We start from the raw sequence: 26,193 nt of genomic DNA, 5'->3' as shown, positions 1-26,193 counted from the left end.
CGCACAGTATCGCCAGATAAAGTCTTGTCTCCCACTCTAATTTCCCTTTCTACCGAGCTATTCCCCACGCTTCCGCATTGACCTGGTCACGTGACGCGTTTCGTCTCTCTCGTGCATACTCCGGTACTGGCAGAGAGAGGGTAACTTTTCCCCTCGATTCGTGCTCCCTCCCCTCATATGGCGACACTAGTATCCACCAGTATCAACCAGTGTCCACTGATATCAGCTGATATTGCAGAGTACTTCAGATTCTATGATTCCGGATAATCATTTTTTAATAAAGGACGAACGTCAATTAAAGTTTTCATTACGCGAGGTGATAATCTTGGTAGAATGTTAAACAATTATCGAAATTGGTGATACTTTCTTTGTTATGGATTCATTAAGTCATTAATAGACATTTCCTTACTTTTGCTACATGCACTAAGAGTTCATATTTAATTGCAAATATAATTATTAATCTCTTGAGCAGAAATCATTTGTGCTGATTAATTGCACAATGAATTATTGTATCATCTATAATATATGTAGATTAAATTAGATATGTGTCAATTCTATATGTATAATAACGCTAAATTTATATGAATAGATTATGTGTATTCATTTTGGAACATTAATGTGATTTAACAAATTTGATTAATTTAATTTATTTGATTAATTTTATTTAGATTATTCTATTTAAACATGTCAAACACATTTATATTTTTTGACCTGGAAACAACCGGATTAATTAGAAATAATTGCATGCCAAAAATCACAGAACTATCATTAATAGCAGTATCAAGAAGTGCCATATCTGATACTACAGGAACCTTACCACGAGTTTTAAGTAAATTAGTTCTACCAATAAATCCAGTTAAACATATTTCAAAAGAAGTTGAAACAATAACAGGTATTTTGTTTTATACTATATTACTACTATTTTTAATATTCTACTCTTAATATGAAACATAACATAGCTTAATCTTTATGGCTATACACACGATTGCCCTTTTAATCCAATTAAATTTTGTGTTTAGAATCTAATTGTAATTGTTTGAACTTTATATACATAAAGATATCATATGAAAATGATTTTATCCAGTGTAGTCATAAAGATTGTTACAATAAGAATAGACTAATCACAATAACATCATTTCTGATTATTGTCTTTTTGATTTCTGACATGTTTAGTACATCGTCCAGAAAACTTTTTTATACTCTCAAAAAAGTGTTTTTGGCTAAGAAGCATGTTAAAACAGCACTTCCTTCTTTAATTATTGGTCTCGAGCAAACTAATCGCCACTTCTCAAGAATTTGGAATCTTTCAAAAATAGAAACTTTGAGAAATAAAATATTCAATTCCTCTATGGATGTAGTTCTTTTATGTCATAAAGGTAATGCTAAATTTCTTATAAAATTGATCTTCATTTGTGTTCTCCCTACCTTTGTTGTATATCTAAGATCCTATATTCTTATAGTATGTAGAAGGGCAATTTTATTATAGCTTCAAAGTTTCATTGTTGTACTCAAATTAATTTTATCACTATTAAGAGCTATTTAAGTGTATTAGGTTGGCCGATAAGTCTGTGTAGTTTTTGCCACATAGTTTTTGCACGGACTTATTGGCCCAACCAATACTTTGGTTTATATAGTACTTAATAAATAGCTTGTTTTCAGTTTAATACTTAATAATCATAATTATTCTATTTTAGGCCTGTCAAATCAGAATTTAGAAGATGTTAAATCTTTTACCTGCGAAACACATGATATGATTATAAATTTTATAAAACAACTTATACCGCCAGTCTGTTTTGTAGCTTATAATGGGCATATATATGATTATCCCATATTCTTAAAGGAACTTGAAAATATTAATAAGGTAAAAAAGATAATAGTATTAATAGTACGATTTATTTATATACATATAATATTATACTTTAACATTTTAATATGTTTGTATTTATATAATTTGATTTTTCTTTTGCAGGATGTTAGGGAAGAAATTCTTTGCATTGATATGCTGCGTTTAATTAAAGATTTCTTCTCGAATAAAGATTTACTAAATGCAGAGAGTGCTTTACAAGTTAATACATCTACTTCTTATAACACTGAATATACTGATATATTGTTTGATGATGGATGGAATGACACATTATCAGCTGCATTAGATTACACTGAGTATGCTTGTTCTAATAGCCCCAGTGAAACTTTGATTGATCAAAACAAAGGAAATGAAACTTGTTTTAATAATATTTCACATACCAGTTACTATGAGGAAATACAAAAAGCTAATGAAAAAACACCTGAAAATCAAATGATCAAACGTTCTCGTATAAATTTAACAAACATAAAAGATAATAAAACGAGAAGAAGATTAGATTTTGTAAATAGTAAACCAAGTAATTTTAAATTAACAACTGTGTACAAACACATTTGTGGGACTGATCCTATAAATGCACACAGTGCTGAAGGAGATTGTCTTTTTATGATTGAATGTGCAATTCAGATAAAACAGTTTTTTCTTGAATGGGCTGACCTCAATGCAGTACCTATGATTAATTACAAGAAATAATAACTATAGCATAATTTATATGCTGTTTTAGTAATATCTCTTTTAATATATTCAATTTTTCAATAATTAATATTTTTTTAATATGTATTATATACATATATTATTTTAAATATAAATATTATTTTAAGTATTATATTATTTTAAGTATTATATAACACTTCTGTGATGAATGATAAATGTACTGATAATAAAAATAATGCATTGACTAAAAGTAAGTACATACATAAATGTACTTTCTGAATTGTTATAAACTATATCTTTTATTGTTAAAATTGAAAATGACGTCTTAAGACATTTTTTCATAAGTATTATCTACAAAATGTTTTCTTTCATATATCTCCTAAAAAACTGGTTTCTCCAAAACTTCAAGACGAAATATGCATTTTTTGCGAATTTTTGTAATCCGAAAAATCTGAGGAAAATAGACATTAATAATCACGATGAGTCATTATGTTGTTAAACGTGGTCATCTAACAACTTCGATATAAAATCGGCAATTTTATGCTTACGGATTTTTTTAAAAATCGAATTTGCGATCAAAAATTCTGAAAAATCACCGTCGTGTGTGTATTAGGTATTTAGTATGTTCATACATTTTTTCGTAATTTTTTGTTGAGCTGAACAGAAGAAATTGGGCATAATTCACTACAATCAAGTCCACCCTATAACTATGCTCGTGGTAGGAGTACCGATTTGAAATTTATCATAGAGAGTTTTCTTTGGGAGCCCTATCGAATGGTGTAATAAAAAATCAATTTGGTTTAGGGGCACTTTTAATCATCTTATCCGGCTATAGTGGCTATACCTTTATTTCAACCCATTTCAAGTAAATAAATATTTGTATCGCGGTACTACAGAAAATATTTGCAGAATTGAAATAGCGCCTTTTTCTGTAATTGGGTTTACTGCGCAGGCGTCTTTAATGACATACGCATTCGTATTGGTTATCTTTCTTTGAATCTTCCTGTTTTGGCAGTTTAATCAAGTGCATTTTATATGAATAATAAAAAAAATCCTTTTTCGTGCATGCACATATGTGCATATCTATACACGTAGTATATTATAATTTAATGTGTGTAATCTCAAACAATTATAGGCGAAATTTGTATGTAAATAGGTTTGTGTTTTGAGAATATAACATTTCCTTATATTATTCACGAATGATTGTAAATAAAACAATAACTATTTTTTTAAGGTAATTTCTTGTGATGTGATAATATTAAAAATGGATACTATATGGAAAAATACTATTGAATCTCTTAAAAACTTTACAGATGTGTTAGTATGCAACAAGTGGTAATGTATCATTGAGAATATTATTATTTACTTTGTACATATTTGAAATATTTATAATTTACGTAGTATATTGAGAAAAATTTTAGTCATAATGTATGATTTTTCAAATATTAATTTCAATCATACATTTATATATAAATATGTGTATATATGTATATATTTATTGGGAATATTTTTCTAGTCATCGTGAACCAATAAATGCTGTCACATTTACCAATTGTGGTCATTTCTTTTGCAAAAAGTGTGTTGAAAATGATACAATATGCGCAAAGTGCGGTACACCCGTTCAACCAGTTGAAATTCATAATGATCATATGATTAATAGTCTTACATCTTACTGCAATAGTATTACTAAAATAATTGGAAAAAGGTATGTAAAATTAAAAAAAACATTTTATATACTTTGATACATACTGCAATATTAGTCATATTTTAAAAAATTCAGATTTTCAAATAGGTGAATTTGTCAAGTATAGGTATGCTCGCGCTCAAAAGTTTAGAGCATCTTAGGATTTCAAAACAGATAATCACCTTTTTATGTAAATAAATATTTTATTTATAATGTTACATTTTTGTAGCATTGAAATGTTAGTTAAGTATATAGGATATCGCAATCTTAAATGGCCAAACTGCTAGGGTTTGATCTACACACAAAAAGAAGAAAATATGTTATATAAAGTTTGTCAGGAAATGCTTTGTTACAGAGTTATAAATAAATAAATATTGTATGTATGAAACGGGCAACTACGCATGTTTCATTAGAGCACATCTGTGTGGTTACAGTTACGGGTCGTTCATAAACAGTTATAAAATAATACTTTAAAATATATTGATTGTATTTCATTTATAGTATAATAAAAGCTATTGGACAAAATTATTAACCTTAAACATGCAATAAAAAGAAGAATACGTTTTTATGTTTTCAAATGTATGCATTTTGGCAGTTCCAAGTAAAATCAATTCATTGTAGAATATACAATACAGGTATATGATTCATATGATTTTGTTAGAGATTTTCAGAATGCAACGACAGATGCTTTATGTGTCTCTCAAATTATATCTTCAGTACCAATGAAAATAAATTATGAAGCATTTAACCGAAAACGCGTCCCACAGAAAAATATAAATAAGAAAAATGGCAAAGGAGAGACGAAATTACATAGTGCTTGTTTAAAGGTAGTTTCTTTTGCATTAATTTTCAAGAAAATAAAAGAATATGAATAAGTAAAAGTTATGGTGGAATGTCTTTTAGAATGACGTAGAGTATGTGAAACTTTTATTAGCTGCTGGTGCAGAGACGAATACAAAAGATAATGCTGGTTGGACACCTTTAGTGAGTTATTAAATTAGTAAATTACACTTTAGTGCATAATTTGTTTAAGATAACTATTTCAATGATTATTTCTTAATAATGATGCGTATTTGTAGCAAGAAGTGGTTGATGCAGGGTACACTGGTATATGTAGGATGCTCTTAGAATTTGGTGCACAGCCTAATACACCAGGGATAAAAAATAGAACAGCATTACATGAAGCTGTGATAAATAAACGATTGGACGAAGTGAAATTACTTTTGCAGTATCATGCTAAATCAGATGTATATGATGAACATGGAAAAAGACCTATGTACTTAGATAAATATGATTTAAACGTGCTTTTAACTGTTGTTAACTAAGGAAGATTAGTTCTAATTTAGATTAGATTAGAACTCACTATTTATGTTTGCTATTGTCTTTGATCTAAAAATACTTCTTTAGTTTATACATATGTCCACAGCATGAACTTATTTTTAAGTTCAACTTACGTTTGCAAATAATTTTGTAATTAAAAGTCAATTATAATATTTAAACAATATTAAGTATAAAAGTATGTTCATGCTGTACATAGTGTATTAACGAATATGTGAGTAGAAATTCAAGTAACTTTCCAAGAATTTCTTCCTAATGTGATCAATAATTCTGTCACTTTATTGTGCCATAGTAGCCATAGTGGTATAAAGCATAAACTACAGTCAACTTATGTTTTTATATTATATTTTCGTAAATGTCGAAACGTGAAAAATCACCTTGGTTACCAAGTTAATTTATATATAATGAAAATGTATGCACAACATCGTAGTAAAGCTATTAAAAATATTGCAAATATACTAATCTTATTCGAACTGTTCGGAATAAATCTGTTATTCTATACATTTATTCTTTAGAGACTACTGTGAGCCATCTAAGGATACAATGTCATGTAAAATATGGAACCTCTTACAAAAAGGAAGTGAAATGAATGACACATCCATAAATTTAAATTCTACTATGGAACAGTCATTTGTGGTTCCACATTCGTTGAATAGATTTACTATATTTGCATCGAACTTGCAAGAAAAAAATAAAAAAAGACTGTTAGAAGTGGCTGCAAAACATAAAATTAAAGTTGTGTCTATGTATCAGTATGTATCAGCATTTTCTATAAATTTTCAATGTAGTCACATATGTTTTAAATCCTTTTTATAAATAACATTACCTCGAAATCATATTTTAGAGCACAGATAACTCATGTCGTAATGGAAGCAAATAAGCAAAACACAGTGCAATTATCATATGATGTAATGATGGCAATCCTGCGTGGAAACTGGTTACTGAACAGCGAATGTAAGGTTGCAGAAAAATTATTCATTTCTATTACATTTATATTTTATATGTTCATGTATAATTCAATTTTTATATATATGCAAGGGTTTTCAATAGCTATGGATGTAGATGATATATCAAAAATGGATTTAGAATTGTTTGAAATTAGCGGCGCACCGGTTACAGGAATACCAAGGAAAGCCAGAGAAAATGCACAAAACCAAGTAAAATTATTTACATAAATTAGGTGCCTACATTCGAGTGATATTTTAAACATTATTATTTGTGCTTTCAGAATCCTGGTCTTTTTGATCAATGTTATTTCTATTTTGCTTTACAACCAAAGAGTACCTATTATGTAAATGAAATGCAATTAACAAGAGATGGTCTAGAAAGACTTGTAGAAAATGGCAAAGGAACAATTCTAAAAAGGCAACCAGATCCAGAAGAAGTAAAAACAAAAGGAATAATTATCCCTTTTCACATCGCCAACAATTCTTCTCATCCTCTATATAAATGTACTCATTATATCATATATGTACCGGGAAAAGACGAACCACGTGTGAAATATAATATGTCCCATATAAAATCATTACCACTTTTATGGTTGATAGAATGTATAGAAAAATTTACGTTGGTGAATCCTTCATATCTGGGTTTACTGTAAATAATTGTAAACTTCTTACATTATACTCTGAACTAAATTTGTGTTTTATTTTCTTGTAACTATACAGATTTGTTATTAGGTGTTACACATTTTACACCTGATCTGGATGTTCTAGGAAATCATAAATTTAATATTCAATTTATAATTAAATTTGTTTATTTATCAGTTCACGTCCAACGATTAATTTATAAATCCTTAAAACATTTTCACCTCCCTGGGGCCCCAAATGACAACCAAGGTAACCATGTATCTGTTACTTGATACGTGACTGTCGCGCGCCTCTGTGACGTACGCAACGTACACCTCTGTTGGTCGGGTTGCCGCATTTTAGGCGGATTTTCAATTGTTTTAACTGTTCACAACTAAACAACGAAGTCGAAATCGTAATTTTTTTATTACACCTGTAGTCGAACACTCTGTATTTGCCTGAACATCTGCACAGTAATTATTATTTTTTCTTACTCATCCAATGGCATGTTTACTATGATTATTACTACACTTCTTACTATGGTGAGTTAACTGATCTTAACATTTTTTTTTAGAATGTTTGTAATAAAAACAGTACACCGCTATACTTAAAAGAGTCTACATGTAAAATCGTTTTACACTAGAATCATTCGTTCAGCTTTTACGGTTGAAACAGAAAAAATTCTGAAATTTAACTTTCTTGTCAAAATCAAAGTTCTCGAAAACTGTCGATGATGGAGAAAAACGACTTCAGCGCATAAAAGTCTACAAGAATGGCCTATTTGTGATCGAATCGCAAGAGAAAGCCCAAATTTGTTACGCAATATTATTAAATAATATCAAATAATAATTCGTTGAAATAATTATTTGTCTAATTCAAACGTTGCAAGCATATCGTTAATATCTGCAATAAACTTAACATCTACAGACATGCTAGCATTTCGTTGTGTTTTGTGGAATAGAAAATATTTTGAATTTGTGCTATGATTATGAGGGATCAACCGTTGCGTAAAGAACGATGAATTCCAAAGGGAAATATCGTACGGTATCTCGTACATTTACGGGTAAAGTACCGCTAGTCGTGCACATATACATCTATACGTGCACGGTGAGAAAGAGGGAACGAAAGAAAAAAAGACTGGAGGGGAGCAAGAGAGAGGTGAAGAGGAAGAACAGTGCGAAGATTGAAGAATATAGAGAAAAAAGAGATTCTAGCATAAGCGACACAGACACGAAAAAATATCTAAGAACAATTTACACAACAAAGATGTGCCAACAAATAATTTGAATTGACGTAAATAGAGTAAAGAATCGAATTGTACCACATAGTCATTTCCAGAATTGTTTACTTGTACATGTTAACAAAAAAGTTGCGACGGTTTTTTGCAATAGTATTACTAATACACGAGACAATAGTTGTAAGATTCTAAATGTTAGTTTCTCGGTAGAATCTTGACAACTAATTTTAACATGTTTTTTATAATCAAGATAACAAGTAATGATAAACACTAATAATGTTAATAGAACAGAAAAGTAATCAAATTTTGTACGTTGCAGCATTAGTAACTTGAAAATGTACGAGACACTAATCATAATAATTTTCTAGCCAACTGATTGAAAAATAAACTTAATATGTTTTCTATGATGGATAAGTAAGTAAATAAATAAAGCGGTACCTCCTTATTTTAAAAATTTGTTCATTATTTTATGCGGTGTACATTTAAAATTAACAAAAAGTTACTAGAAAGTACCGTTCTTTCTGTTTGTTAAACTATTTCAAAAAATCCAACATAGATGTATCGATATTTTAAGAGATTTGATAGGGCACGCCAGTAGACATTACATCAACGCAAATGAAATTGATCTGTATTTATTGTAATAACGAATTGCGAAAGTAGTAATTATATTACCAAATATAGTAACGGTAATTGAATATACAGTCTCACACTTTCGTTCGTATAGTTTTCAAACAAAAATGACACGTGAAAATTGTTTTGTAACACTTATTCATTTCAATCATATTTTTTGTATAATTCTTTTGCAGTGTATTTTGTTCAATTTCAGTATACACTTCGATGTTTTATATGTACTTTGAACAAATCTATGCAACAACTTTCTGTGAATGAACGCGTAAGTCGCTATAGTCAAATTTAGAAAACAGTAATATAACTATAGTAACATTGAAAAAATATAGTTTACCAATAGTAAATTTTTAATATTATTTTTCTGCAAAATTTCTAATATGGAAGTATTACGAATTTGAATATAACAAAATTTAGTAAATATAGTACAGTACAAAAAAAAAATACGGAATAAATAAATGTCTTGTATAAATAAATTTGTGGATGATTGTAGTAAAATCGAAAAAATATAGTAATACAAATTAAAAATAATAACTGAAAAGACTACAATAGTAATCAAAGAATATAAATGTAAATATCAATAATCATAAAGAATGTGCAGGAGTTTCATATTTAAATTAATCGTAACAGTAACAAAATTCGTGCAAGTCATTCTAGAGTAAGATTATAAATATAAATGTTAATAACCGTAATTACAATTACATATAAAGAATATGCAGTAGATTAATGTTTGAAATGACATCGGAACCACAGGATAAAATTGGTTTTTCGCTAAAGGCAGTAGCAATGTTAAAAGATACAAACTTCCTGGAAGTAAACGTAGTATGTAAATGTAATAACTGTAAATTTCTATTCTTTTCAGAAAATTCGTATGAGTCACTACAAATATAAATAACAATGATGTAAGATAACGTTGAAAGCAGAGAATAAAATAGATTTGTAGCCGAAACGAACAGCGACAGACAGTCCTCTTGCGGTAAATACAATTGCAAATTTTCATCAAAATCCTTTCGCGAAAGTCGCCACGAGCCGTTTCAAATTGAAACGATAAATGTCCGTAAAGTAACATTTCAAACAATACCAAAGGCAGAGAATGAAACGAATTTCAAGCTAAAGACGAGAGTGATAGCCGAAAGATGCAAGTTTTTCCGGTGTGTATCGAATATTCACAAACATCCCCTCCACGGCACGGTTTGACTGATTCCCAGCGAGGTCGGTGTAGTTCTCTCTACTTCTCCGGGTTCGTTTTTTCTCTCCTTTTCTCGAGCAAATCGTAAAAGAGGGGGCCCGCACCCTGACCCACAAGTGGGCCCCGGCACCTCCCCAGTTAGTCAGTCAGTCAGTCAAACAAGCCAAGCAGGCGATGCGGGTTCGCATAATACCGTGGCTGCCGAACTCTCGCGGTGAAGTAGTTTGACACGCACGTGCTCTCGAACCTGTCGGACATTGTTGGATAACGCGACACAGTGCATCTTCTTCCGACTGTTTCGCGGCCGCCGCTTCGAATCGACCGAGAGGGAACAGAGACAGCGAACTGGACACGAACGTGGGAGGCTGCTGAAGATGATACTGCGAACAGGCCCCGGGGCCATCGTCCTTTTTCTCATACTCACGGGATCGATTGCTCAAGACGATGATCCTTTGACTGGCGGCTTCCTGTCGGGTACATTTTTCTGATCGAATTCTCTTTCCTTTTTCTTTTTTATTTATATGAAAAAAAAATTAATCTACGTTTCTGTTGTAGTATCTAGTCATGTTACTCAAATTTTTGTCAGTTTCATTTATTGATCAATGGTTTCATTGACCGTTGACGCGATACGTATCTCCCCTCCAGTTTACGCAACATTAAAAAATCCAATTCGGTTTTGTTGTATACACATGCAGTTATATATTTCGATAACAATAAAGAAGAATAAAACTTATTTTTAGAGAGGTGATAACAGTTTCGTTTCGCTTAAAAAATTCCCGAAACTATTGGTAATTAAGCAAACAATATGAAACATGATTCTTTGACATACAGTGAAAATTTGAAGTCGATCTGTCCAATATCCAATATCAATTTTTCAATCGAGTTTTCAGTAGGCACAGTTATTTGCGCGACGCGTTGCTGTTTTATGTATGAGCTGTATCTACACCGTCCACTTTGAATGTCCGCCTGAAACTTTAAAAATAGAATCTCTACGTGTGCTATTATTGATTAAACTAAAAAAATTTGTTAAATTGGTAACGCAAAAATATATATAGTTATAGATAGACTGCTGATTTTTACGCTAAATAAAAATCTTCTATCGCATGAGCAACAAACAAGGGGGTGAATACTAATTTTAGTAAGTTGGCAATAATTTATCAATATCTTTAGATACTTCTGACGCTTTTACTGTTTTACATTGCTACTATCCATTTTTTCTCATAAGTGCATAAAATCTAAACATACAACACTAAAAATATTTTAAAAAATGCTGTCATGTTATATTCAATTCATTGAAATGTCCGAGAGAAAAAATTAATTTCTCGTTATATATTTAGATAACACAGAAGCGAATCCGTAAATACTTATTGTTTTTAAGATTTCTTTAATTTTTTACGAAATAGGAAATCTCTATACGTATAGTAGTAATGTTAACTAACAGGATTGGACATATTTAAATAGTACATTATTTTTACTTGATAAATAAGAAAAACTATCGTTATTTTGTACGTAATTTAATTGATTAATTAATTATGTAATTTAATGTTGAGCCGTAATATCCGCGAGAAACTGTATTGTACGTATGCCGGCACGATAGAGTTAGAGTATTTAAAATTTTATTTGGAAAAGTGAAATGAAAATTTGTTTCATATAAATTGCAAGCAACGAGAAAAATCTGGAAAAAGATATTTGTCTGTTCAAATGAAACAACACTTGATTGATTATTTCGAATAGCATGTCGTTAAATAAGATAATACATTATTATGTCAACCCTCCATCTGTAACCTTATTTTCATCGACGCCGCGCCGCTTGAATACTGGGTCGTATATGTTTACGACTAATTTTTATTACGATTCTAGGCTTTCAGAAGATCAAAAACAAATTCTGGAATACAAATTGAAGTCCCTATTTTAATCTTTGAAACGTGAAACGTTTAAAGCATCAACGGGAAAAAGTAAATATCGAAAAGAAAGAAATTCAAAAGTGAAATTTCGCTCCGGACATAAGCGGCCCTGTGGCTGCTCATTGAAGGGTTCACTATCACTTTTCAAATCACGTATTTGGGTAATGCCCAAATCTGCTTGCTAATAGTGTAGACGTTTGTGATAAATTTCGATGAACATGTCACGACCATATAAAATATGTAATTACAATTTCGTGTTTTACAAACATTTTTTACTCTTTTAGAAGTGTATGCAATGTTGATAATTTCGTTAGCGGAAATTTATCAATAGCCTTTTTACTGTAACATACCGGGAGGAAGCTTAACTACTGTGTTGCTACTGAAAAATTCGTTAAAAAATGCGGAATTATTTATCATTTATTTATTTATTATTTTTTTTTCTCGATTAATTAAGTTTATAATGAATGACTTATTATTAATACGAAAGTATAAATAAACTTGATGAAGATCTATGTTGAGGCTTTCTCTGTCGATTGACTGCAAATTATTAAATGATTTACCTTCGAATTGCAACGAGCAAAATTGAACGAGGTGTTTACGATCGTTAATTAGTCGTTAAAGTCGAGTAATTGGAAGGTAGTGGGAAGCAGCCGTAAATAAAATTAGTTCATAGCAGAAGAGGTTTCGAGAAATAGAAATTGGCGTGCGCAAACGTACGCTGTGTACGCTTGTATAGACAGTAGGTAGTAGTAGGCACAGGTATGTACTAGGTAGTCAATAGTAGGTAGTAGTATCTGGATGCGACTGTCCCAGTTAAGACTCGTACAATGCAATGCGGATGACGCTGAAGTTCACTGCCGCGACGCGTCGCGTCGTGTCGCGCGTCGTCGCGCCGACAAGATCGTTGCTGAACTTGAAAACCGTGTGACGATTGGCGATACTACTTACACACATTGTGTGACGAAATGATAGCACACATAGAGATTTGCATAATTTTCATTCACTTTGAAATTGCAACTGAAATTTCTTTACCAACATACCATTCCAGGATACGTTCGATAACATAATGAATAACAAAATGGATTTTTCCGTACAATCTGTGCCAGTCCTGTTTCCTTAGCGTTTCTATCACTTTGCCCGAAATTTTCATAATTAAACGTCTACATTAAAATATTTATATCATTCGTATTAATCTTCATTGTAAACACAAAACATTTTTGATTCGGAGCTATTTTGACTGAAATTTTGATAAACATGAAAATCAATTCAAAAGACGAAGAGGAGGGTGATAGAAATGTCCTCAAAACAAAGATTACTGTACAAAATCTGCATTCAAATTCGTAAAATTTTTTCAAATTTTGAGCTTGTTATACATGCCAAAAACTACTGACAATGTGGAATTATGTATTCTTACCAGTTTTTACTACAGAACTATTCTATCTTTTTGTCAAACAGTGTAAATATATATTTAGGTTGACTAACTACCCAGCTTTATTTCATTTATTCATTGATATTCGTCGGATTTACATTCTTAACGCTTTACTGAAAGCCTATTATGTAATAGGAATTTCAACAATTGTGTTGTACCAAAAGGAAATCTTTTTTTACATTATAATCCCAAAACGAAATTATTAAACGACGGTACCCCGGGGTCCACTTGTTAGTTCACAATTAAAATTGCTGTTGCAGGGTCCATTAAAAAGTCTGCAGCTATGGAGAATTGACTTTTAAATATTATGGAATAATCACCGGTAGTGAATGTGTTAATTATTGTTAGACGTAATCACTATATTATACGCAGACGTAATCGTACCTATTCTATTTAATCAACCTCATTCTCATTCTCATTATTACTGTTAGTATACTCGTAATTATCCATTCATTTTTAATTCCTGTGGCGGAAGTTATTGAGGAAGAAGTTATACAGGGTGTGACCGATGTACAAGCCCGCAAGGAGGTGAATGTACAGAAAAAATTGAGTCTAAAAAAAGGGTTATAATGTTTTTTCACTTAAGGTTTCGTTTTCGAGAAAATCGCGTTTGAGGATTCAGCGAATAGGCGTGCTATTGGGTAGGAAACGGCTGGCGCGTCTGTTCATGACCGACCAATTCTACTTCCTGCAAATACTAAAGCGCGCGAACCCAATAGACCTCCAAACTCATTTTTTTCGAGAACGTGATCTTAAACGAAAAGACGTTATACTTTTTTGCCGACTTAATTTTATTTTGTAGATTCATGTAGCTGTATGTAGCTGTATGTACAGGGTACAAAGAAATGTTTGGTGTTGGCTGCCATAGGCGTATTCTACATCTGCTAAATTGTCCTTGACCTTGAATTTCAAGATTAAATTTCTTTTTATTGCAACATATTCTACGCATCATGAGAATAAACAAAAATTTGACCTTGAAATTCAAGATGGAGGACAATTTTGCAGCAACTTTTTTTTACAGATCTTCCTCGATCCGAAGATGTGGAATATGCCTATGGCAGCCAAGACCAAACATTTCTTTACACCCTGTACGTACCTAGTGTATGGTTAGATGTACAGTACTCTCTCTGAATAGTTCGGTATATGGGACTGTAGGGGAATATTTTGCCACGAAATTATGTACCGCTACCAATTGCTCTCGATACGTGGAGAACGAAACAAACAACAAACTTACCTCCTCACTCACTAGTTGTCTCTCCCAACAATTCGCGAAGCTTCTTCGTGCATAAGCGTGGTCATTTGCATTGATCGTTTGACATAATGACATCAATTTTATATCAACATAAAAAGAAATTAATAAATAAATAAATGAAAAGAAATGTAAAGAAATTAAAAAAATAAGTAAATACATTGTGATAAATTTTATAAATAAATACATAATAAACCGTTAATAAATTTTATCAATAAGGGCAAAAGAAAACTGAATGATACAGTCGAAGCAGAATAACTTCTGTATACTGTATACCATTATAATTATTGTAAAAATAGATTCAATAAGAATAAATAGTGTATAACTAATTCGTAGTATACTAGTATAATACATACATACAATTGTAATTGTAAAAATACTATGAAAACTCGTAAAATTTGTTAGGAAACATTGTTAATGATAAATCTACTTTTAGTTACAATTAAACGAAATACTTGAACGAAAGTACACACATAGCATATTAGACTTCTACGTGATTAAAAATTAATTCAATAACGATCAAACGATTCAGAAATTTTTCGAAATGGAGTAGCGTGTGGCGTGTATCGTGGATGAATACAAAATGAAATTTACGGCTGTCATTGGCCTTCGGTCTTAAACGATTACGTTAGAAGAGGCACGTGTACATACCCGAACGCGGCTACGCGACGGAGCCGAGCTGTTTAATTAACTACCGTTATGTTTGTTTGGGCCGTTATGCCTGCCAAAATGAACACAGCTAGAAACTCTATGGTGGTTAAGACTCCGTGCGAATTTTCTCAAGTTCATTTACTCGCATGCCGGAAATAGCTCTACTGTATTTATCACTTTTACCGAACTTTCATCGGCTTTCGGTCTTACAATTAGCATTTAACTCTTAATTTTCGCACTCGACACATTTTGCTGAAAATAATGTATTCTACATATTGTTAGTCATTCATTGTTAGTTAAGAAATCTCAAATAGGTATCTTAAATATCTCATTGTCAGTGTGTAGTGTTTCAATCCTATCAATTTGCATAATCATCTGTTATTCTTATTTTACAATTAATCTTAATAAGTACTGGTTATTTATTCGTTTATTTATTTATAATACAATTTGACATTCGATTATTACTAATTTATACACGTATAGATATTGCACAATACTTGTTTCGCAACTCGCAATAACAAATGTAGTTGTCTACGAAATGGTGGAAAGTTTATTGATAGTTGTATTTAACAGTTCGTAAAGTTAATATGTACAGGGTGTCCCAAAAATATTGCATGTCCTTAAGTGGGGTGATTGCCGGGGTCATTTGAAGTAACTTTTTCCTTTACGAAAATGTTCTCCGCGACTTCGTTAAGAAGTTATTAATGAAAATCACGGATTTGATTTAAATTTTTGCAAAAGGCGTAGGGCAGTAGTTGTCAATCAATATGCTGCAAATGCGCGGAGAGAATATTCAATTTCGTAGAAATGTACTTCGCTAACGTCACGACGAGTTCAACGACTTACCAATACAGTAACCTTGCTAAAAAATCTGCATTGAATTCGTAGAACCATTTACGTGTATTTTTAGGATGATGTTTGACGAAAAAATTACTGTAGAACAGTTTCTCCTTTTTCTACCTGGAACAAGCATCTCCGGAGAAAAGTCTTCTTCTATCTAACATAAGATGCAACGAATATCAAGATTAAGTTTAGCCATTCTTGATCATTTTGTTTTATAAGTAGAGCATAGGATTACGTATGCAGGAATTCCTGTCGGCGCACGGTACCTTCGCACCTGCATCCGATATACAGTTAATGTTGGGAATGCGTGATAGTGGTAGGCACATTATTTCCCATAGATAGATTACACCCCCAAGAAACGATGAATCTTAGACTATACATTCATTTTTCTATTTCGTTTTTCAATGTTGATTTTCTATATTTGAGTGCGATCATTCGTTTAACAACAAGAATTGTTTGCATCTAAACGGTTAAATATCAATTTGTCACACTGTTATGTTATTACATTTAGTTAGTGATTAATAATCAGAAAATGATGCTTTTCATTCGAGTTTGCACAATTGTACGGTGCACGGTAACTTTTTAACAATTATGTAACAATTATTTTATTATATGAACAATTAACAATTATAACAATTTTCTTCGGATATCGGAAAAACCGGTAAAATTGTTGTTACTTGGAAGCAACGATTAACGTTCGCCATATTCAAATTCAGAACGGCAGACAGTGTTCGAATGTTATATTTATTAGAAAATTAATTATAATGTTCATCGCGATGGTCGACATATAAAATTTCATTTAGAACATGCACTAATTTATTATTCTTCAAACGCTTCACACCTTCCCAAAACTATAAAATCTGCAGAAATATTAAGCACGAAGTATATTAAACAATTTTTTTTGTATAACCAATGTTACGACGAAATGCGCTATTTTTTTTTAGAAGTTTCTTACACGCGACATACAGGATGTCCCACGTAACTGAAACAGAATAGAAGAAGTTATAAGTAAAAGTTGAATGGTGTCAGACGGTGCATAATATGCAACTAATTTTACGCACTTTTGTGCATCGGTGCATCAGAAAAATGCAACTGCACTTATTTTTAAATGAAAGCCTATGTTTTTGACTGCATCAATCAATGCAGTTTCTTGTGCTCTAGATAAAAGTACTAACATACTTAGGCCCTAAACTTATTCGTTAGGAAATTGGAAGAGGAAGGGTTGAGTGGGGGACAATAAAAAAAAATAATAATAGTTGCGTAGCGTATAAAAATAATGAAACAATAACTGTGACCGAAAGATTAATGGAGGGAAAATTCTTTTATTTTTGATCGATGTTCGAAGTCGTCATTTTGAAAACTTGTCCTAACAGCGAGTATGTAATATTTACATATTTTTAAACAATTTTCTATTGTAGTTGACTTTGAATGACCTCTAACGACTTTCATAATGTAGAACGTTGTATTGGTCTTGAAATGCCCCATCTGATTATATTTAAATACAGTAATATATATTATTTCATTTAAAAACAATTCGAATAACTTTTATATTCTTTGTACGTCTCCACCTATGAAAAGAAATTAGCGAGACCAGATTATACTGCCTCCAACGCTAAGCGAGCGGGAGATTTAGGTGACCTATTTTATACGTTGTAACCTGCATAAAGTTATAAAAGTCCATAATTATAATATTCCTTTTGTTGGTTTACTTAAATTACCCGAACACGGAAGTGCCTGCTTGTTGCAACAGCTTCGTTAAGCAAATAAACAAATAAGTTTTTATATCAAAGAGACATTGTTTCGATAACACGTCGGTTTGGTATGTTACAGGTTGGTTAGACTCTATAACGAGTACAGCTAACAGTGCAGACTGTCCAGGAGTATGTATGCACACGTTCGCAACCTTGCTATGCTACGAAGTACTCGAGCATGTACAATGCCCTAGTAGCATGAGATGTTGCGTCGAGGCACCGATAAACGGTACCGGAACTTCTACCGAGAATTCTCTCGAAGATGATAGTCCAACCTCGGTGATGCTCACCACCGTTAAAACGGCGATGACGTCTGTCAATGTCACCACACCTCCACCATCTACAACTACAACATCTACGACGTCAGTGGCCCCGGTGAAAACTACCTCTGTAAGTGAACAAGACGATACTGCTTAGCTATTTTCTACCCTTCGATGAAATCACTCTACGTAGGTGATTTTTAAGAATTTATCACAAGAACGCTAATGTGGTCAAGATCTGAAAAGCTGAAACCTTTTTCGAATGTACATTGTACATACACTCCGCAACGAAGTGATAGAACATCTGAGAAATTTTCGTAGTTACCAAAACCAATAATTATTAACGAAAAACACGGACCAATAACTTATTAATAAATGAAGAACGAGCGACGACTAAAATCTCTTGGAGGTTACTCAGAAGCGTGAACTTGACACCGCATGTCAAGGTCAAGGTCAAGGTCATCCGAGCTGCCTCACCTAAATGTAATATTTGCCCCAATTTTGTTTATTATTAACGTTATCATAATGGTATAACCATTACGACCTGGTCCGGTTATGGTAACTTTCAAATGACATTTAGGCTAGATACAGTATAGGCTGAAGTCGGCGAGGACAGGAAGATGTGTAAACTGTATCAGAATGAATGTTTGTGATAGAGTGACTCATGTGTTGTGTCATGGACTTTTGAAGTGTGCTGATTCGTTGATGATTATTTGAATAAAGATGAGGAAGGAAAATGAAGTTATCTCTAATCGGTTCTATGAAATTTATGGAAATGATAAGAGTGATCGTTCTCGATGACTACCCCCGTTGATCGCTCGCAGATATGGGTACCATCTTCGGGTAGCACGGTTTCTTGGCTTTATTAGCTGATAAGTAGTTGTTACATGGATTCTCTCCGATTTCAATGTCCTTGAAACATGTTCTCGAGGTCATAATTCTGAACAACTTTTCCCTATACATGATACTACAGCTCGACTTAGTTTCCGAGATATTTGTAAAAGACTGTTAGGTCTGGGTTAGATTAGGGGGGGGGGCTCTGTCGCCATGATGGACAAATTCGGTCATTGAGAAAAGACAGAGATTGCTGTAGTCATCCTAAAGCGGCGGTAGCATGTGTAGGAAAAAGTTGTTCAGAATGATGTCTTTGACAAAAAATTTGTACTAAATTTTACTGACTAAAATTACTTACTTTTACTTACTTGAATTTTTATTACTTTGTAATAAATTTATGCCTCTTTTATCTTTCAGGATAGTCAGGCGGATACGGTGAACAAGACGTTGCGTATGTACCTTTTATTTTACACACGTACATTAGTTCTGTAAGTTTTATGGCATTATGTTTGCCGCGGACTTTCATTATGACAGTTTACGAACATACAATAACTGTACACTGGTGCAATAAACCGAGGAGGCTCGTGCGCTTTGATGCGGTTGTTACAAAATTAGCGTCTTTTGGCCGGTCAAACCCTTTGTTATTTTGGACATGTGGCGTTCAGGTGTGGACAAGGCGACTGTCGATGCTCGCGTTAACAGAACTCTTCGGGTCGGAAGTAAGTCCCTTTTATTGAACGAGGATCTATTTTTGCAGCGAAAGCATGTTCCGGAATTTGCATGGCCAAGAGCATTGCGGATTACTGCGACGCTGTTTTGGTGATAGACACTCTATGCAAGCCGGGGTACAAATGCTGTGTATCCAGAGACGCGTTTGGGGATTCTCCGCCGCCAGAATTGTTGGTAATCGACCGAACAAACTCGAGCCGTTTCGACGAGAAGACTGGCGTCAGCACGGTGCACAAAGGATCCTCGTCCTTCGTGTTCGCGAAACCAAACTCGTCCACATCGACGAGTGGGCCTACAACCGCACTGGCTACGACCGTCGCGATGACAAAACAGTCAACGACAACGATAAGGCCGAAGATCACGCCGAAGAAACCGTGCAAAGGTGAATGTGTCAGCGGTTTCTTCGCTATTCTTTGCGACAAGGTGGATGGCGAAGCTGAATGTCCTGACGACGGATCCTGTTGTGTCATCGATGCATTCTTGAAAACGGTAACAAAATAACAGACATCGTAGCATCTTAACTGCCGGAAGAAGCTACCTATAACACGTTGATCGTCGTTACGAGGATTTTATAAAAAAGATATTTGAGAAACAATATGGCATTCCGTATTTAGCTATTTTCCTTTAGGCTTTTTAGTAGCGCATAGTAACAGTAGTAGTAGTGGTGGTAGTAGTAGTAATCGAATGTCCCTTTATAATTTGATGAAACAATTAGGAGAGTACAACAACAATTCGGCCAACGACGAAGCCGCCGCAACCGAAACTGCAACCGTGCCCAGGATTCTGTTTGCTAGGAATTATGGCAGCCTTCTGCGAACGTCCAAATGTGATAATACCGAAGACATCGACCTGTCAATCTGGACATTTCTGTTGCGACAACACAAAAAGCCCGCCGCAGGTAATGCTACTTCTTCAGTTCCCTACGACAGTGGTTCTCAACGCTTGGTACACGATACGTTTCTGATGCTACAGAAAGTTTACAAAAACTGCAACGATTATGTGTTTGTTCACAAAATTCTTCATTGTTCAACAACGTTAGACTGTACACGTACTTTTTTGTTTAGGTCGGTATGTAGTCTGTTCGACGACGAATTCATCTGAAGTTACAATATGTCGATTTTCAAAGGTCATTCAAGGTTATTCGTTGCCATTTAAAATTGATCTGTGTCGGGACCAACAGGACCACCTTGGACATCAGTGCAATGATTTAATCAATCCCTAGATCAGTGTTTCTCAACCTGTGTGCAGCGAAACACAAGTGTGTCACAGCAAGATTGAATATGTTTAAGAATTTTGGATAAGCTACTTTTAAAAATTTCAATTTAAGAAGGGAGAAGAATGTACAGTAGTACACGGTTAAATTGACATCAGTTCGGGGGCCAGCAGTTAAATTCTCGCGTACAGGATATAGTGTATATTGTGGTTTTTAACCGTGCACTACTGTATTTACTTAGACATGCATATTTGTAAACTTATAGCGTGTTGTAGAAGCCTTCTTCAATTAAAAGTGTGTCGCTAATCCAAAAAGGTTGGGAAACACTGCCCTAAACGACAACAAATGACCTTGAACGACCTTCAAAAACCGACATATCAATGAAATCGTCTTGAAATAGGCTACACACCTACCAAGATAAAAACATACAGGTCCACCTAGAGAATTTTTCAAGATTCGTAACCACACTGTAAGACGTTCCCACCGAATCAGGGTAGGTTTTATTTAAATAATTTGTCAAATTGAGCTGCAGTTTGAGAAATAGTTGCTTACGAAACTTCAAATGGATTTTCAACGGGTGGGCAATGCATAAAAGATTGAGAACCACTGCTATGTAACATTTCAAAGGCATAAATAAACAATGACAAGTATGATAACGGATAATCCATATTTAAAAAGGACTGAAATTAAACATTGGTACGTAGAGAATAAACGTAGTGACACCATCTTCTTCGTATCAGACTCCAAGGCCGAGGCCGAAGCCTACACCACGGCCACCAATTACGACGGTTTTATTGCCACCGGATCCTCGCCCAGAATGTCCTGGTTCCTGTATCGTTTCTTACTTGTCTTTCACTTGTTTCAGTAAGTATTTGTTCATCCTAGATTGTATATATTTTTAAAAAGCAACTACAAATTATGGGGAAAACATTTTTCATTATTTCTCTTCTAGGAAACGCCGAACTAACAAACTTATTCAAATGCAAGAAACAAGGACATCAATGTTGCGCACCAAAATCGTTGATTCGGGAATTCAGTGGTGGAAACTCGAGCGAATCAGTTCTGAATAATAGAAATGATACGATGTATGTTACGTCAAGGCCATACACGACACCACTCACAACGATGATGTGTAAGTCATGAAATAGAATAGTTTGACTTTTGCTGTAATAACGCTGTCAGTAAGGATGTCCTAGGACCGGCTTGCCTAACGATGGCTCGCGAAAAACATGTGGCTGCATCTCCTCTTCGCCTGCTCGACGAGTCAGTCCCCACCATGTTCATGAGATCCACGACCGCTGCACTAGCAGGTTACTCACCACTACCATTCACGTACATGTGCATGTGCATGGAAAGTCGGACTGGACATAGTGGGAACTTGCTCGTCGAGCAGACTATTGTTAGGCAGGTCTGTCCTTGGACATCTCAGGGATTCTCGCACCGCACCGACGGTAGTTGGCCCCATAGTCGCCAGATCAAGACTTGTTCCCCCACTCTAATTTCCCCTCCTACCGCGCGCTATTCCGGCCCGGTCACGTGACTGACCCGGTACTGGCAGAGAGAGGAGAAGTAACTTCTTCCCCTCAATTCCTGCTCCTTTCCCTCATCTGGGACTATAAAATTGCCGAAATTGATGTTTTGGGGCCTCATGGTCCCACGTGACCCACGCAACGGGACTGGTCTAGCGAATCCCCAAATGAACGTCGAAGGGACGTTCAAGATTTGGCTACGTCACAATATAAAATTAACCGTAATCTGCAATTTTGGAAGCCAAGAAATTATAGTGATATTGACGTTACAGATGAAACAACGACAATGACGACAACCGTGAGAAGTCCTGTATACAGTAAGTATGTATGTGGTGTCAAAGGAACTTCTCGCGGACCGATCCAGGCACGTAGCTTGGAAAGAGGGGCACGTGTTGTTGGAGGAGAGGATGCCGATGCAAACGAATGGTGTTGGCAAGTTGCTTTAATCAATTCGCTCAATCAATATCTATGCGGAGGTGCACTTATTGGGACACAGTGGGTTCTTACAGCAGCGCATTGTGTTACAAAGTAAGTTCTATTCTCACTAAAAACTAAAACGCTATCGTGGTTATAACCCCGGGACTTTCTGCTTATGGACCAAAATTGGCCTGAAACCAGTAAATTAAATAAACAAAAAGCCTCCAGGACTTATACCCCCGCTTTCGATAGTCTTTAGCTGCGAGAAACGCGTGCGGTCATTCGGAAGCGGGAGACCCCTACTCCCCTAATCGTTATAAATAAATTTTACAGTTACTTAAAATGGGAAACTGGAGGGTTATTGTAGAAATTGTTCATCGCAGATGATCCATTAAATTTTTCAATTATCTATTTTGCAAAGAACCCCTCTAAGAAATATTGGACAAAATTTATTTGAAACGATTACCTTAAAACATGTGTTACTTTAATTGTTATAATATGTAATGATTGTTTATAGCATTGTGAGATCTGGAGACGCGATATACGTGAGGGTCGGAGATCATGATTTGACACGAAAGTATGGGAGCCCTGGCGCTCAAACCCTACGAGTTGCAACTACTTACATTCATCACAATCACAATAGTCAGACACTGGACAACGACATAGCACTGTTGAAACTTCATGGACAAGCAGAGCTCAAGGACGGTGTTTGCCTTGTGTGTTTACCTGCACGCGGAGTTAGTCATACAGCTGGCAAACGATGCACCGTCACTGGTTACGGATACATGGGCGAAGGTACAGATTTATATGAAATTTGATTTCGCAGAAATCAAGGTCAAAGGGTACAGTTTGAAACCCCCTAAACTCCCTAGAATCGCGAGGTGTCTGAATAGCTCTCAAACTCGGGGCAGGATTCCACATAGAGGATTCTATATATGCAAATATATGTAAAAGACAGTAAATAATTTTTTAGAATTTTTTTGAAATTTTTTATAAGAGATTTCGTTGAAAGTTTTTATGTTTTACAACTTGTGGGTTCATAAACTCACTCGCCCCAAGAGTTCTAGGGTTAAAAATTAATAATACCTCTACAATATTTAGAAATTAATATATAACGAATTAATTCATGAATTTACAACACTTTCTGGCAGCTGGTCCCATTCCTCTTCGGGTACGAGAAGCTGAAATACCAATTGTAAGCGATGCTGAATGTATAAGAAAAGTAAATGCAGTTACTGAGAAGATCTTCATTCTACCAGCCAGCAGCTTCTGTGCCGGTGGTGAACAGGGAAATGACGCGTGTCAGGTAATAATAACACTAACAATGTAAACAGCGCTTATAATCGATAAGATTGGATTGTCCTAAAAGTTTACTTCATTACTAGCTGATAAAATTTTAAGCACAAAATTTGATGTTTGGGTGTCGTCTTCTTCTCGTACACCATATACAGGGTGTCCACAGCATCGGTGGCACAAACGGGAGGGGGGTGAATCTTCAGCAAAAAACAAATCGAAAATTAAATTATGTTATATTTTTTTTTGTTCGGGAGTGTAGTTCATGGAGTTCGCCACAACCGACTTGTGTAACATGAATACATCACTTTCCCAATTGTTTCAACAACTTTTATAGATTTTTTAAAGAAAAAAATTGTAATTGGTATCTTGTATTTTCTAGGGAGACGGAGGAGGACCTTTAGTGTGTCAAGACGATGGATTCTATGAATTGGCTGGACTTGTTTCATGGGGTTTCGGTTGTGGAAGATTGGATGTTCCTGGCGTTTATGTGAAAGTTTCAGCGTTCATTGGCTGGATTAACCAAATCATTTCTGTAAACAACCTTTAGCTTGTTATACAATGTATTTATAAAAATTGAGAGATTTATTTATTAAGAAGACGTGTAGTACCTTCACGCGCTTGATGACGTAGCATGTTTTGCTGCGTATCTAGCAAAGATTGCGAAAAGAATTTTGTTTTCAATGTATGATAAATACATGATAACCTTATGGCGAATTAGACTTCAGAAAATGTTACAATATTTGTGACATATTTAACGTGAATGTCTTAGCTTTAACAAATTAAACGAAATTATATTATATTTTACGTAATTGCGCGTAGCAACGGTGTAAACTTTCGTTTATTGATGTTTATTCAACATAGGGTAAGGAACCCAATTACTGTGGGGGTACGAATTACTGTGCCCATATTAGTTATACTTATTTTTAAAGTATATTGAATATTAAATGAGAGATATTACATTTTTTTCAGTAAAATCAGCTATGTTATATGTTTTTTTTTTTAATATTCATTATGCTTTAAAAATAAGTATAAATAATATAGGCACAGTAATTGGGTTCCTCACCCTATAGGATTAAATCATTCTAGAGTTATTTTCGCCAAAAACATAAAAATATATTCATCATTTCGACAAAATTTTGACGTTGAATAAACTCTGGATGAAACTTGGGTTGTATGTTTTTAAAATAACAAAAACACACTAATATTAAAAAAACTGCAATAATTTGTACATACTGTGGTAAAAGAATTATTTGTTTGCATGTGTCTTTTAAAAAAACTGTTCAATCTAATTGCGTTCATAGCATAGAACAAACGAAAGTTTATATAGTATCTTAAACGTTTATACAAAATTTCATAGAAATTATTGATGAGTTATATGCGGGGAGGATTCCAGTGTAACAACTCGAAAACAGGAAATAAGTATGAATTTTTTCTGGCAATTATCAACTATTAATGTCAAAGTATATTTCGTTGAAACGAAGATCACGCTTAATTAACTACTATTTTAATTTCTTCCTCTTATTTGTTGCGGATATAACTATTTACATTGGCGTGTTACATCACTCACCGCATATAAAAGTCAAAAACAGTAAATTTTCTAGAAGTTATGTAATACCAAGTAAAAGAGTACGTGAGCGAATTGATAAAGTTCTAGCGTTTGAAAGAAAATTGGATTTTAACAATTGATAAAATAAGAATAAGCAAAAAGTGAAATTTTGGCTACAATTCACAGAAGTATATAACGACAAAAATAAGTTTTATCCTCATTAAAATTAGTTAGTCAATCAGCTTTTGAGTTATACTGCATACCAATTTAAGGGGATATTCTAGTTTTTAATTTTTTAAAAATCAATAAAAAATAAAAAAAAATAATTCCTAAAAATTGGAACAAAATCAAAGCCTTGAAAATCAGAATACCCCCTTTCAAAAACCG

General features: G+C 33.7%; 3 protein-coding genes and 1 long non-coding RNA gene across 9 annotated transcripts; 3 read left to right on the top strand and 1 right to left on the bottom strand.

The window, feature by feature from the left end:
• Window positions 1-190: 190 nt before the first annotated feature.
• Window positions 191-2,808, top strand: LOC143359194 (uncharacterized). 2 transcript variants are annotated; one of them, XM_076796954.1, is made up of 4 exons: window positions 191-316; window positions 669-892; window positions 1,695-1,861; window positions 1,970-2,808. In XM_076796954.1, exons 2-4 carry the CDS (start codon window positions 685-687, stop codon window positions 2,552-2,554), a joined length of 960 nt encoding a protein of 319 aa, XP_076653069.1. In that variant the 5' UTR covers window positions 191-316; window positions 669-684; the 3' UTR covers window positions 2,555-2,808. The 2 variants fall into 2 exon arrangements, with proteins under 2 accessions (XP_076653069.1, XP_076653070.1); XM_076796955.1 differs by lacking the exons at window positions 191-316; window positions 669-892 and adding an exon at window positions 1,229-1,376.
• Window positions 2,809-3,210: 402 nt separating this feature from the next.
• LOC143358627 (BRCA1-associated RING domain protein 1) lies at window positions 3,211-7,251 on the top strand. 4 transcript variants are annotated; one of them, XM_076795916.1, is made up of 10 exons: window positions 3,211-3,380; window positions 3,672-3,850; window positions 4,032-4,220; window positions 4,861-5,026; window positions 5,103-5,183; window positions 5,279-5,475; window positions 6,053-6,289; window positions 6,382-6,491; window positions 6,576-6,694; window positions 6,766-7,250. In XM_076795916.1, exons 2-10 carry the CDS (start codon window positions 3,780-3,782, stop codon window positions 7,135-7,137), a joined length of 1,542 nt encoding a protein of 513 aa, XP_076652031.1. In that variant the 5' UTR covers window positions 3,211-3,380; window positions 3,672-3,779; the 3' UTR covers window positions 7,138-7,250. The 4 variants fall into 4 exon arrangements, with proteins under 4 accessions (XP_076652031.1, XP_076652033.1, XP_076652032.1 ...); XM_076795918.1 differs by lacking the exon at window positions 3,211-3,380 and adding an exon at window positions 3,514-3,659 and having other exon boundaries at window positions 3,750-3,850; window positions 6,766-7,251; XM_076795917.1 differs by lacking the exon at window positions 3,211-3,380 and adding an exon at window positions 3,514-3,671 and having other exon boundaries at window positions 3,750-3,850; window positions 6,766-7,251.
• Window positions 7,252-10,148: 2,897 nt separating this feature from the next.
• Window positions 10,149-25,234, top strand: Mas (trypsin-like serine protease domain-containing protein masquerade). Of its 2 annotated transcripts, none has more exons than XM_076796065.1 (11): window positions 10,149-10,629; window positions 18,062-18,372; window positions 19,494-19,527; window positions 19,834-20,294; window positions 20,521-20,703; window positions 21,759-21,882; window positions 21,971-22,150; window positions 22,820-23,075; window positions 23,482-23,759; window positions 24,116-24,270; window positions 24,640-25,234. In XM_076796065.1, the coding sequence occupies exons 1-11, from the start codon at window positions 10,530-10,532 to the stop codon at window positions 24,805-24,807; spliced, it is 2,250 nt and encodes a 749-aa protein (XP_076652180.1). In that variant the 5' UTR covers window positions 10,149-10,529; the 3' UTR covers window positions 24,808-25,234. The 2 variants fall into 2 exon arrangements, with proteins under 2 accessions (XP_076652180.1, XP_076652179.1); XM_076796064.1 differs by having other exon boundaries at window positions 21,723-21,882.
• LOC143358718 (uncharacterized) lies at window positions 10,532-15,487 on the bottom strand. The gene is made up of 3 exons (XR_013082991.1): window positions 15,178-15,487; window positions 10,985-11,127; window positions 10,532-10,622 (listed from the first exon to the last, which is right to left on the bottom strand). It is a non-coding gene; the product is annotated as an uncharacterized LOC143358718 (long non-coding RNA).
• Window positions 25,235-26,193: the final 959 nt, after the last annotated feature.

Source organism: Halictus rubicundus, chromosome 11, assembly GCF_050948215.1.
Source record: "Halictus rubicundus isolate RS-2024b chromosome 11, iyHalRubi1_principal, whole genome shotgun sequence".
NCBI lineage: Eukaryota > Metazoa > Arthropoda > Insecta > Hymenoptera > Halictidae > Halictus > Halictus rubicundus.
The sequence above is the reverse complement of the archived record's forward strand: the minus strand, read 5'-3'. Positions and strand labels throughout refer to the sequence as shown.

Bases quoted from the DNA above. Each gene is read 5' to 3' on its own strand.
- LOC143359194 (XM_076796954.1), top strand. From the start codon at position 685: ATGTCAAACACATTTATATTTTTTGACCTGGAAACAACCGGATTAATT. The intron at 893-1,694 runs GTATTTTGTTTT...ATTCTATTTTAG, and splicing joins AGAAGTTGAAACAATAACAG to GCCTGTCAAATCAGAATTTA. The intron at 1,862-1,969 runs GTAAAAAAGATA...TTTCTTTTGCAG, and splicing joins AACTTGAAAATATTAATAAG to GATGTTAGGGAAGAAATTCT.
- LOC143358627 (XM_076795915.1), top strand. From the start codon at position 3,589: ATGTGCATATCTATACACGTAGTATATTATAATTTAATGTGTGTAATC. The intron at 3,676-3,749 runs GTGTTTTGAGAA...TATTTTTTTAAG, and splicing joins ATTTGTATGTAAATAGGTTT to GTAATTTCTTGTGATGTGAT. The intron at 4,221-4,860 runs GTATGTAAAATT...TGATTTTGTTAG, and splicing joins ACTAAAATAATTGGAAAAAG to AGATTTTCAGAATGCAACGA.
- Mas (XM_076796064.1), top strand. From the start codon at position 10,530: ATGATACTGCGAACAGGCCCCGGGGCCATCGTCCTTTTTCTCATACTC. The intron at 20,295-20,520 runs GTAACAAAATAA...TGAAACAATTAG, and splicing joins TCGATGCATTCTTGAAAACG to GAGAGTACAACAACAATTCG. The intron at 23,760-24,115 runs GTACAGATTTAT...ACTTTCTGGCAG, and splicing joins TTACGGATACATGGGCGAAG to CTGGTCCCATTCCTCTTCGG.